The sequence below is a fragment of the Psittacula echo genome, assembly GCF_963264785.1.
Source record: "Psittacula echo genome assembly, chromosome: 6".
In the NCBI taxonomy this organism is placed as follows: domain Eukaryota; kingdom Metazoa; phylum Chordata; class Aves; order Psittaciformes; family Psittacidae; genus Psittacula; species Psittacula echo.
The window spans coordinates 70693652-70707074 of NC_137743.1; the positions used below are offsets into that span (position 1 = coordinate 70693652).

At 43.0% G+C, this 13423-nt stretch overlaps 1 protein-coding gene across 2 annotated transcripts in view; it reads left to right on the forward strand.

The window, feature by feature from the left end:
- ITPRID2 (ITPR interacting domain containing 2) overlaps positions 1–10968 on the forward strand; it is a 44312-nt gene extending 33344 nt beyond the window's left edge. Inside the window, exons 17-19 of one of the 2 annotated variants that reach the window (XR_013957230.1) lie at positions 181–334; positions 9165–9289; positions 9677–10968. Coding sequence is in view for 1 of the 2 variants with exons in the window: in XM_080621595.1 (XP_080477721.1) it covers positions 181–591; positions 9165–9275 (522 nt within the window). In the remaining variant the exon portion in view is untranslated. Of the gene's footprint in view, positions 1–180; positions 592–9164; positions 9290–9676 lie in introns of both variants that reach the window. The other variant, XM_080621595.1, reaches the window with a different exon arrangement.
- Positions 10969–13423: the final 2455 nt, after the last annotated feature.

The window sequence follows — 13423 nt, forward strand, 5'->3', positions numbered from 1 at the left end:
TCCCTTTCATGATCCTCTTTGTTGCAGTCATAAAGGCAAAGTGTATATTTATTTTATAGCTGTATTTGTTGCATGGAGGGAATGAGTAAGTGATTGAATAAATAACAGGAAAGTATAGTTGTGTCTCTGTGTGATTTTTTTATAGGCTTATTCAGGACCATTTCTTTTCTGAATCCTCAGGTCTCCGAACTTATTAGAGAGCAGTCATTTCTGAAGTCTGAACTCAGTTTAGGGCTGGGAGATCTTGGACTGGAAACTCTCCCAGCAGAAGGTGCAGAGTCTGTATTCTCCCATGGAAACTCTGATTCCTCTTCAGTGTGCTCCGGTCACACAGGTAGAAAAGCTGGTGCTGGATCCTCTGAATTAGGAAAGCCTAAGAGTCAAAGCAAGAAGTTATACCGAGCTTCCGTTGCCTTAACACCAACTCCCCCAGTGAGAGCAGGTGCTGGACAGCAGGTGGAAAGCTCTGAGGAGCCTGCAGGCTCCAAGCCAGAGGTGGAGCAAAAACTTGAAAAAGTCCCTCTCGTTCCTTCAGTTGATGAAATCCACAAAGCGGTGGAGCAGGAGGAGCTGCAGCAAGTCATACGGGAGGTGAGGAGGAAGGGGCTGGGATCTAGGATGTTTGAACATCCTACTGAAACCTAAAGACATCCTATCTGTAACTCTTGGCCACTGGGCCAGGGCTCCATCTGAAGGCTCAGAGCTTGTCACTGGATATTCAAGCTACAGTTGTATTCTTGTGCAAAGCAGTAGATGTTTTTTTTTCAGTAATAGTGGTTAGCATGTAAATTAATAATTAGTTGCTACTCTAAGTCTAGGTGAGAAAGAATTTTCCACCTCTACTACTTGGTTACACAGCAGTATTTCAGATTCCCAGGTGAAAATCTGTCTGTGTTTGCTTGCTAAAATGACAGATTGATGAAATAATGTTTCTGAAACAACTCCATACTAACTTTAAAAATATTTTCCCAGTCTCTCTACCCCAAACCACTAAGTAGGAGTGTAAGTGAAGCAAGCTGAAGTCAGATGAGAAGTTATTTCAGACTTCAAGACTGATGTTGACCAATGCTGTTGGACTAGTTTCATTGGCAGTCAATGAAAGTGAAGGGTGCTTGCTTATTTTTCCTAAACAGGACTAAAACTGCATGTTTTGTTTATCAGAGGCATGACAGAAAGCCTTATGGCAAGTAGTATAAATCGGAAAAGGAAGCAGAAAACCCCTTCTTATTCTCAAAAGCAGTGCCTGTGAGAAAGTGGTGCAAGCTCTCTGCTGTGAATGCAGAAATGGGGATTGAGTACCTGTGGGGTTTATTCCCTCTCCTTCACTGGAGAATGCTCTGGACCCTTAGCCTTTAGCTCATCCCTTGAAACATTTGTATAGCTCTGTTTTAAACCACTCAAGGCCAAGAGAGGTGTCATGCTCAGGAATGTACAACAGGCTAGGCTGTAATGCTGCCTGGTCATCCAGGTCTGCTTGCATTGAGGCTGTGAGTAACTGGAACCAACTTTGCCTTAGCTTTGTCTTTAAAACATGAGAGGCAGGCCAGTCATCTCATGATAAAACAGGAGCTGTGATCCCAGAGGAATCTTTTGCCACACCTTCACTCCTGTTTTGTCAGTGCTGAAAGATGCAGAGTGTACTAGATCCTTTTACTCATCATCTGACCACATGACTCCGCTGTGTCTCTCTCTGCAAAGTGGAAGTGTTTTCTTGGCCAACTGACTGTGTAGGTACTTTACACTTGCACAGTGAGACTGTGAAGCAGTAGAGCATTACTAAGGAGTGTTCTAATGAAAGATGATGGTTGGAAGCATATGAAGATACTTACTTTGTTTACCTTTGGGTAACTCCATAAATAACCAGATCTAAGAGTGCAGAAAATAATACATAGCCAAAAGCATTAACCATCAGTGAACTGCTGGTGTTAAAAGAGGGTGAAGTTTGGCAGTGAGGTGAAATGGAGGCCAACTTTGAACAAATAGCCTTGTGAGTTGCGGAACGCAGCATTATCCTGTGGGAGGAAGGGTGCCACAGTCAGCTCGTGGTGAGGTACCACCAGACCAATGACCTCATCGTTACTGTGGTCAGCATTAGGAGCTGAACACGTTCTGGCCATCACTGATCTTTACAGTGGAGCTTGTGATGCTGCGAATTTGCACCTCTACTTTAAAAGCAAAATAATGAATGAGGTGTGGGAGGGCAAGCATTCAATTTTGAAATATCTTCCCCCTCTGCCACCCTCCTGTTGCGATCTTCTCTAAAGTAACTAAAGTTAGAAGGTTTCTTGGGAAAGGCCTTGTTTTGGAGATGCCAGAATTTGGGACATTTGGGAGTATTTTATTTCTGGTCCATTTTTTTTCCTTTCATTCCTTTTTAAAGGGGTTCCTTGCCTAATGCTCAGAGAAGACTTGCATGTGAGATATTTTTCATGCCTTGCACTTTGCTGTTGACTTTGCAGTTAAGCCAGGATATTGCATTTGTGTCCAGCCCTTCTGTTAAAACCTGCAAGTCAGATGAGCGGTGTGTCATGGTGGAGGTCTGCTAAAGGAGAAGCTGAGAGGAAGGAGAGAGCTGTAATTCAAATGTACTGTAAAAGCAGAAGAGACAATAAAGGGAGCTGGAGTCAAAGTACAGAGTTATTTCAGTCAATATTTTCTGAGGTTAGCCTGTGTGAAAGTTTCTCTTTAACTTCACTAATTGATAGCAAATAAAGATTCTATGTGTACTTTTTTGCACAGAGATTGTTCTTTGGGTTGTGTGGCACTGAGGACATTGTAATGCTGAAAGAATCCTCACTGAACTGAGAGGCTACTGTTCAAAGATGAGTTGTCAGCAAATAACTGAGCTTGACTCACTTTGCAAATGTTTGAGCACACAGAGAGATTGTCCCTTAGTTTAACTTCATTGTCAGCCTGTTTCAGGTCACCTCAAGATTCTCAGCATGAGACATTTTACAGGGCTGAGTGAAGATGCATTGGCTCAAAGCACCTGGTAGTTTTTCCCAGATCTAGAATATGCTTTTAAATACTGGTTAGGAAAATCTTTTATATTTCACAAGAGCTAAAACAGAGCATAAATTGAAATGTGTTTTCCTGAAGTAGCCCTGTTGTTAGCAAAGGAATTCCAATTTCATTTGCAAAAGAAAGAAATCTGATAGAATGCATTCTTGATGTATGCTCTCACGAATGTTAAACCCTTGCTTCTTCCTCCCATTCTCTGGAGCTGTGTGATGTTGTGTTGGGGAAAGAAGAGTCAGGCAGTGTTTCAGAATATGCCTGGGTGGGTTGTAATGCATGTGAGCTTTGACCTGTAACTATTTGCTGGCACTAAAAAAATCCATGGTGTTAGCCTCTAGTGTTAATGGACTAACTCCCATGGAAAAGCATTCAACAACGTGAAATGTTAAAACACCAAACAGTGGCCCTCTTGTTTTGATGAAAATACAGCCTGACCTCCGTTGGAGTATCACATGAAGCACTTAGTGCTTGGCTCTTAGGTCACAGTGTTGCTAGGAGTGCCACCAGGCCCTCTCACTCTGCTCTTCTGCAGTTTAAAAGATGTGATCCTTTAAAAAGCTTTCTGCTTAAGAGCAATGCAGTTTTTGTTTTTCCCAACAGTTCTCCATTGTGAATTACATTTAATGAAGTTACACTTTAAAAAAATTATGATTTTCCTGTCAACATCTGGTTTAAGAGGCTGTAATGGGTCTTTATGGGACAGATAGATAGTCTGATACAGAATCTTCCCTTTTCTGTTTTCCATTCAAGTCTACGTTAGCTCAGCACCAATGAAAAATGTCTGTTGGTTGTTTATACTTCCCTTGTGCAGGCATTGTATTCCTTCTCTTACTATCTTGAGCGTAAAAACTCACCAGCTGGTGCCATGAAGAAGTGGCACAAGAAGGAAAATAGCATAGAAAATATTTATTGCAATTACGGCAAATGTATGAGGACTGTGAAAAGCCTTATGCCCATTTTCCATCAGTAGGTGAAGAACACCCATCTCCAGAATTGACACTGTGGTACATTTCACTCTCAATGAGTTCATTATTTAGCAGTAACATAATATTACAGTAAAGATAATTCTTTCATAGGGAGATCTAAGACCACTGGTTTCTTGTAGTAAAACTATATGTGAATGTGGTACTGTGTTATTACTGCAATACTGAATATTGGTGTTGTATCAACATAATATATGTGCCATAAATGAGTGGGTTCTCTCCTCTTTCAAATGATCAATTTTTCATTCAGCTGCTAAAAATACCAGTGGAGAGTGTTCATTGACTGCTTTCAGTCTTTTGTATAGAGAAGCCTTGGCAGCTGACTCTGCCTTCTGCAGAGCAAATGGAAGGTGCACCTTGCCCTAAATCATTTATAATGAAAAAGGCAAACATTGGCCATTGTCATGACACACACATGGGACTGAGTCACTGCAGGAATCGATGCCACACTGTCTATGCAAGAATTACCTTGATGTGTCTGGAAAGGAGGGAGGAAGCAGTAGCAGTGAAAAGAGGCAGTGAAGGGTGGCCTTGTTGTCTGGGCAGGAAGGTGAGAATGGGAGGGCTCAAGTAATTCACCAAGGTCAAGCCAGAAGTTGTTGGAAGAGCTGAGAATAGAACGAGCCGCTTCCCTTCCACTCTCCGCCTTGCCCTAAGACTGTCTGTCATACTAGACCATTTGCTTGCTAATTTGGGAAGCTTTTATCAGTTTTCTTTGGAAAGCGAGGTTTATTTTTGTCTATCCGGTGAGACAAGGGCGCAGAATGACTGTTTTGTAGTGTACTCACAGGCCCACCCCCATGTGATACTGCGGAAGAAAAGTGGAGAGAGCAGTGCAGGAACCACTCATGACAGTGACCAGCTGGGCAGCTGGGGTGCGGTGTGACAGGTTTCCCTGTGTCTGTTTCTAAAACACAAAGCTCTTACTGCGTTTACAATGGTTCTAAAGACATCCTTTGTATATCTCTATACAAATGCCCGTAGCATGGGGAACAAACAAGAGGAATTAGAGATGTGTGCACGTCTAGGGGGGTATGATAGAGTAGGTATCACAGAAACATGGTGGGATGGCTCCTATGACTGGAGTGTTGGAATGGAAGGTTACAGGCTCTTTAGAAAAGACAGGCCTGGCAGGCAGGGATGGGGAGTTGCTATTTATGTTAGGGATAGGCTGGAGAGTATGGAACTCTGGGGACAGGTGAGCGGTGAACAGAGAGTTTGTGGGTCAGGGTTAAAGGGAGAACAGCAATGGGAGACATTACTGTGGGGATCTGTTACAGACCGCCTGATCAAGAGGAATCTGTGGATGAAGCACTTTACAGACAGAGAGGAAAAGCCTCACGCTCACTGGCCCTTGTTCTCATGGGGACTTCAACCACCCTGACATCTGTTGCAGTGACAGTATGGCCTGGCACAAGCAATCCAGGAGGTTCCTTGATTGTGTGGAAGACAACTTCCCTCTACAAGTAATAGAGGAGCCGACAAGGAGAGGTGCCTCGCTTGACCTCATGCTCACCAACAGGGAAGGGCTGGTTGGAAATGTGATGCTCCAGGGCAGCCTTGGATGCAGCAATCATGAGATGGTCGAATTCTAGATCCTCAGGACAGTGAGAAGAGCGTGCAGCAAGCTCACTGCCCTGGACTTCAAGAGAGCAGACTTTGGCCTCTTCAGGAACCTGCTTAGTAAGGTTCCATGGGATATAGCCCTAGAGGGCAGGGGGGCCCAAGACTGCTGGTTGTTATTCAAGAATCACCTGCTCCAAGCTCAGGAGTGTTGCATCCCAACTAGAAGGAAGTGCAGCAGGAGAGCCAGGAGACCTCCTTGGATGGATAAGGAGCTGCTCAGGAAAATTCAAAGGAAAAAAGAGGCTTATAGAAGGTGGAAGCAGGGACAGGCGGCCTGGGAAGAATACAGGGATGTTGTCCAGGAAGCTAGGGACCAGGTTAGGAAAGCTAAGGCCCAGTTAGAATTAAACTTGGCTGGGATGTTAAGGATAACAGGAAGGGATTCTATATGTATGTAGCGAGTAAAAGACAGGCTAGGGACAATGTAGGTGCCCTTCGGCAGATATCGGGAGAACTGGCTACCCTGGATTTGGAGAAGGCTGAGGTTCTTAATGACTTCTTTGCCTTGGTCTTCACTGGCAAAGTCTCTGACCGCACCACCCAACTCTTGGAAGGCGGATGCAGGGACTGTGATAACGAAGACCTTGGGCCCACTGTAGGAGAGGATCTGGTTCGAGACCATCTTAAAAACCTGAACGTACGCAAGTCCATGGGACCTGACGACATCCATCCGCAGGTCCTGAAGGAGCTGGCGAATGAAGTTGCTAAGCCACTGGCCATCATATTTGAAAATTCATGGCAGTCAGGTGAAGTTCCTAACGACTGGAAAAAGGGAAATATAACCCCCATTTTCAAGAAGGGGAAAATGGATGACCCGGGGAATTACAGACCAGTCAGTCTCACCTCTGTGCCTGGCAAAATCTTGGAGCAGATTCTCCTGGAATGCATGCTAAGGCACATGAAAAACAAGGAGGTGGTTGGTGACAGCCAGCATGGCTTCACTAAGGGGAAATCCTGCCTGACCAATTTGGTGGCCTTCTATGATGGGGCTACGGAACTGATGGACAGGGGCAGAGCTGTTGACGCCATCTACCTGGACTTGTGCAAAGCCTTCGACACTGTCCCACATGACATCCTTGTCTCTAAATTGGAGAGACATCAATTTGATGGGTGGACCACTCGGTGGATAAAGAACTGGCTGGATGGCCACACGCAAAGAGTTGTGGTCAATGGCTTGATGTCCGGCTGGAGACCAGTAACGAGTGGTGTCCCTCAGGGATCGGTGTTGGGACCGGTCTTGTTCAACATCTTTGTCGGTGACATGGACAGTGGGATTGAGTGCACCCTCAGCAAGTTTGCCAATGACACCAAGCTGTGTGGTTCGGTTGATACACTGGAGGGAAGGGATGCCATCCAGAGGGACCTCGACACGCTTGTGAGGTGGGCTGATGCCAACCTTATGAAGTTTAACCCTGGCAAGTGCAAGGTCCTACACCTGGGTCAGAGCAATCCCAGGCACAGCTACAGGTTGGGCAGAGAAGAGATTCAGAGCAGCCCTGCAGAGAAGGACTTGGGGTGTTGGTCGATGAGAAAATGAACATGAGCCGGCTTCAGTGTGCTCTCGCAGCCCAGAAACCCAACTGTATCCTGGGCTGCATCAAGAGGAGCATGACCAGCAGGTCGAAGGAGGTGATCCTGCCCCTCTACTCTGCTCTTGTGAGACCTCACTTGGAGTATTGTGTGCAGTTCTGGTGTCCTCAACATAAAAAGGACATGGAACTGTTGGAACAAGTCCAGAGGAGGGCCACGAGGATGATCAGGGGACTGGAGCACCTCCCGTATGAAGATAGGCTGAGAAAGTTGGGGCTGTTCAGCCTGGAGAAGAGAAGGCTGCGTGGAGACCTCATAGCAGCCTTCCAGTATCTGAAGGGGGCCTACAAGGATGCTGGGGAGGGACTATTCATCAGGGACTGTAGTGACAGGACAAGGGGTAACGGGTTCAAACTTAAACAGGGGAAGTTTAGATTGGATATAAGGAAGAAATTCTTTACTGAGAGGGTGGTGAGGCACTGGAATGGGTTCCCCAAGGAGGTTGTGAATGCTCCATTCTTGGCGGTGTTCAAGGCCAGGTTGGATGAGGCCTTGGGTGACATGGTTTAGTGTGAGGTGTCCCTGCCCATGGCAGGGGGGTTGGAACTGGATGATCTTAAGGTCCTTTCCAACCCTAACTGTTCTAGGATTCTGTGATTCTATCTCTGTGTGCATTGGCATAGACATCCTCAGGACTTATGGCTGTCGGTAAACTAGGTCCTGTTGCACGCTGGCTTTTCTTTAGTCAGTTAATCAGCAAGCAATCCAACTGGAAACTTGTTTCCCAGTAATATTACAGTCTCTGAATTTCTGCTTGATGCAAAGCAGTAATGAAACAAGGAACTTTGCCACTAATAGATTAGGGATTGAACTGCTTGCCAGTGAGAACAAGGGATAAATAACCTGTTGCTAATGCTGTTGCCACCCTTCTGACGTTGTTGCTTAATCCCTTTGACGCACCAGGAAAAGGGGAGACTTATAAGAAAAAGAAAACTGTATTGCTTAACTGGGCTCATGAGGGCCTCTGTGAGTGATCCTAGCAGCCGGGCTCTGGCTCATACCCTGCTGCACTCTCTTACATTGTCATCCTTGCCTGTCCTTGAAGCCACATCTGGCTTGTTAGTCCTTCCTGAAGACTATCCAGAAAATGTGTTGGTGCCAAAGATTTCTTGCACTTGCAAGCAGCCAGTATTTTTCTTTGTAATGCCCTGCTCCTTTCCAACTGAACATGCTCTTGCAGAACGGTGGTTTGCATCCTTTTATCATTTGTTTCTTTTACTGTAGCTGTTGGCCCTCTGCTCTTCCTTTGTCCTAGCCTCAGCCACACTCAGGTGCCTGCGCCTAGGTTTGTTTTATGTAGAACTTAATGGGTAAATGTTCTGTCACAATCCAATGAAAAATAGTATTTACTGGCATAGAGCATATCATAGTGGCCAGCTGATGATGTCAGCAACTATTGAAGTTCTCTGTCTTTGAGGCTAATAAAAGTATGTAATTAGAATGTTTCCTTTTGATTTATATGAAAACAGCAGCTCATGTTCATGGACTTGGACCCTTCCTACTGCATAATCCGTTTGTGAGGCAGATCAGTCCTGCCTTCTTTTCAGGAGATAATGATTAATGACAAAAAGCAGTGCATTTGGGGTGCTTTTGATGTTTACATCCTGAAATGCTATTTTCAGAACTTTGCATAGTTGAAATGTATTTTTCTTTTCTTAACATAGAACTAGTTATCCGAAGTGTAAAACATGTATTTATATATTTACCATCTGGAAAAATAAACTTATTTGATTTGTATTTATATGATTTGAAAGAACTTTAAAATGACTTATTTATTTTTTCCAAGAGAACCTCTCATGTTTTTCTATTTGCATTTTTTGAAAGTTGACATTGTGATGGTATGTGTTTTCATATGCTGATAATGTCAAACATATCTGCAGTATCTTTTAGTTTTATCCTTTGGTTATATAACTTACTGATCTTAAAACTTTGGCTAATCCCTTTCAGATAAAGGAATCTATTGTTGGTGAAATAAGACGAGAAATAGTAAGTGGATTGTTAGCAGCTGTATCACCCCCAAGCAGATCTGCAACTGCAAAACAAGATACACAGCCATGAAACTTGTACTACAGGTAATGCTTGGGAGCCAGATTGATTTATTATTTTTTTTAATCATATGAAATATCATGGTTATCTTAAACCTTGCTTTGTTTGCATTTTCCATCTTGAAGTATAAGTGATCAAAATTGAAGTTCATTAAATATAGAACAAACTGATAATCCTGAATAGCTTCACAAAGTCAGCTGGTTTATAGTTTGGTTTGTCTGCTGTCAGTGGTCTTTGATTTTTGGTTTCAGTGCTCTCTGTGATAACTTTGCATGCGAATGCATCATTCAAGAGAATTTCTGTAGTTTGCCTGCCTTAGGTATTAATTATTATCGAAATACATACTTAAGCATATGGAACAGACTTCTAAAAATCTAATTTAGCTATTCATCTTGGTTTTTCTTTTCCATAAGGTTGGATGTAGTCCGAAATGCTGTGGGATTCTGCTTGGGGCGGCATACACTGGCCAAAGTGTCAAGTTATTTTTGCTTCAGGAGGTGTTAAAGCTGCTGAGATAGGCTACTGTACTCGATGCTTGGTTCTATGACGTGTACCTTTCCTTGAGTTCATCTGTAAAGACTTAGACACTTTACCTGGTTCCTTACTTTCCTGAAAGCAAGTTTTCCTTAAAAAACTGTGGCTCTCTGAGAGGTTTTGTATTTATTTGTATGTCCCTGTTGTAAATTTTTTGTGTAGCTAATTTCTTTGTCTAATGATACATCATGAAACTTGAAGATTTCCAGACGTGACCAATTTATAACTAACATACATGTGTTCAGCCTAGCTTTTTTTTAACAAAAAGAAAAAAAAAAACCCAAAAAAACCCTCCCCCCAGATCCCCCCCAAACCCCAACATGACACAAAGCCCCCCCAAAACACTGACCTCTGTGAGGTATTTATTGTGCAATAACTGATCCACTTTAAGAGCTTGAAACAACCAATAATGGTTTCACTGCTGTTACTTAGTGCCACTTCAACAGAAGGAAATGATCCTGTTGTAAAAATTGCTGTTAATTCTCGCCGCGGTTACTATTAGCAGAGTGGTAGAATGATAGGAGTTTACTTAAAACTACTTAAAGTTCTGACACTGAAAGCCTTATCTTTGTGTAGAAAACAACTTTTTAACTAATTTTATTTGCTTTCTTACTGTTTGCCCACCCCTCTATAGAAAAGTGCCTTATTTTAAGCACTGTTTTTTGTCTTCGTGTAGACTGCACTCAGTCATACCAAAAGAGACTCTCTTCTGCTTCATATTAACCAAAATGCAATAAAAAGTACTGATCCAAAAGCAATTACAGTGTGCAACTTAAAATGTATGAATGACCTTGCTTGTATCATGGGGAAAATGGAAAAAAATCTCTTTTCCTTCCCCATCCCTCACTGAGTGTATTTTCAGTTAGCCTGGTGAACATGCGTTTGTTCCAGTGGAGCAAACTGGAAGTCATTGGAGGTTTTATGTGGTCAAATAGACATTTAATGGATATGTAATATCCTGGTTTGTTGTGCTTGGAATGTCTTTACTCCTTTGCCATTTCCATCTACTAAAACTCTTTACACTATGTCAAGGTCTTTAATCAGAAATAGTTTCAAATATAGCAATATTATATGAGAAAGTTTATAAGATTTTTAAATCGTGTTAGGAAGACACACAAGGGCTGATTTCTTTAAAAAGTGTATATTAAACCAATAAAATATTTATTTTGCCTATGGTCTGTGTCAGTGTTTTTCATTGTGTGTGGTTTACTCTTCAAATAAATAACATAGACTTGATTAAATGGTACACAGAATGGTACACAGCAGGACATCGCAGGACTTGGGTTTCCAAAAGCTTTCCAGATGTTCAGGGGACCCTATGTGCTTAGGCAGTGTAAAATATAAATTTGAGAGAAATGCTGGCACTTAAACCCTTAAAGTCATTGGCTCCTGTTGTAGCTGCAAGAATTTGGTTGGTCTTGACCTCTCCTCAGAGTTTGTCCCTGCGAGTAGAGCCAAAGCTTTCTTGAAAGTCTCATCCTACATGTTTGAAAGTTGAAATATAAACTCCTGGCAGCACTTATGCATGCCAGTGCATATGAGGTGGTAAGCTGCAGTAGTTTTCTGCTTTCCTTTGCAGCTTGCATGAGTTCACAGTTCTGTTCCAGAATGCCACCAGAGAACAACCAGCCAGACCCAAGTGCCTGCAACTTCACTTTGCAAATATGTAAACTCAAAATCTACTCAAATAGTCGCAGCAGCAGATACTCACTCCCCTTGTCCCCCAGGCAGATTAATTAACACTCGACCATTAACATACGTCCTGTGCCCATGTGCTACTTATAGTAGTGTCCCAAGAAAAGTTGCAACTGTGGCTGTCCTGGAGCAATAAAGAACTTCAGGAGTCGGTGGCCACCAAGCAGCAGCCGCCAGCAGCAATCTCCGTGGGTGCAGCAGCCTGGCTCCTTGCTGCTCTGGCAAGAAAAGTCTTGTAGGTAACATCCCAGTGTCTGGGGTGCTTCAGCTCATAGCTTGTAAGAATATTCGATCTTAGCAATGCAGAGTCTGGTGTTTAATGTATCCTGAGAAATGAAAAACAGTGCCAATTTTTCATCCAGCTGATGGAAGGCAGATTTGTGAAGTTCTGGCATAATTTAAAGACATTTCAAATGACATTTCTATGTATTGAAACTAATGAAAATACAAGCAACTAGTTTTTCATAATCCTGGTAACAGATCTTTGCCATTCTTAAAGACATTTCCAGCTAATATTTTCTGAGTGACATTTTATGTAGATAAAAGAATGTCTATAAACTCCTGTTTAAAAAAAATGTGCTCTACTGTCATAAGTTAAGCTGAACTTGTATCAACTACTGTTGACATTTCTGCTTGTGCCTTAGGAAGAGCTGTCATTACTATAGGACCCATGCCTAACCTTTAGTAATGTAAGTTCAGCTGTAATGATTTTTCTGGGCATGGATGGTTTTTCTTTTTTAAAGACTGAAACTGCTACTTTTCTTACAAATCAGTGTTGTCTTTTTATTTTGTTTTGGTTTTTTTGCCAGCCTCCCATTTATTATGAATTCCATGCAGATTAAAATAGCTTTATTAGAGGCTGATAAATATTGGTCAATCAAAGGTGCGGTGAATAAAGGTGGCAGTAGTGCCAGAGGTATTTTGGATGCTTTTCTAAACTTCACTGTGATAGTGGTCTTAGTGGCTGCTAATTGGCTTCAGGAATATAAAGCCAAAGGCTATATTTTGGGAACCCTCAGAGGTAGGTTTTTTTCTATATGTAAAGGACACCTATATCCCTTTTGGTAGCAAAACAGACTTGTCTTTAGCATGCTGGAGAGCAATGGTTGCCTATGGCACAGCTCAGATCAGGCAGAGGTTTGGGGTCTGGTGCATGGAGAATTTTTTTTAATTATGGGGTTTTTTAGGTAAGTAAAAGTATGATTCTAGCCCCATTGTTGCGGTGAAAGCTACAAAAACAACTCTGCTGAAATGTGGCCACATCTCAGCATTCAGCAGCTGGAGGCAATAGCTGGAAAGTTTTGAGCAGCCCACTGCACCACTTGCGTTAGTGCTGTGATGCCCACGAGGCGCTGTTGCTGCTTACCCACAGCTCCACATGTGTAAGACCTGAAAAGGAAAGGACGGAGGATTGCCACAGACCCAGCTATGTGGCAGGGGGTGAGTATGCAGAAGAGGCTCCTGCTTGCTAGTAGTTTGTGCAACAAACTCCCTTCTGACTGAAGACAGGACTCAAAGGGGCTCTGCCCCTCCTGAGGGAATTGATGGGCTTTGGAAGCTCTTTCAGGCTGTTTTGCTGACCATGACCTTCATAGAGGGAGGGCTGCCTTGTATCTTCTGTTCTCTTTAAAACTCTGTGATGTGCAAGCCCTTGGTAGCCTCTGTTAGAAGGCAAGTGATGCCCAAGGTACTTCAAGTTCCTAAGGATGGGTTTGCTGTCATTGCTCTCCCTTTCAAGGTGAGTATTTAAAGCCTTGCTGATTCATCCACCCACTGATGCTCACCAGCACTGATCTACTGAGTCTTAGGGCAGCATTTGTGCTACCTTTGGACTTTGTGTGCTGGTGAGCCAATGTCTTACACCTGAAATACAGCATAGGTCAGAATGTTTTAATTCAGTTATACCACAGATGAATCTGTTTCAGTGAAAC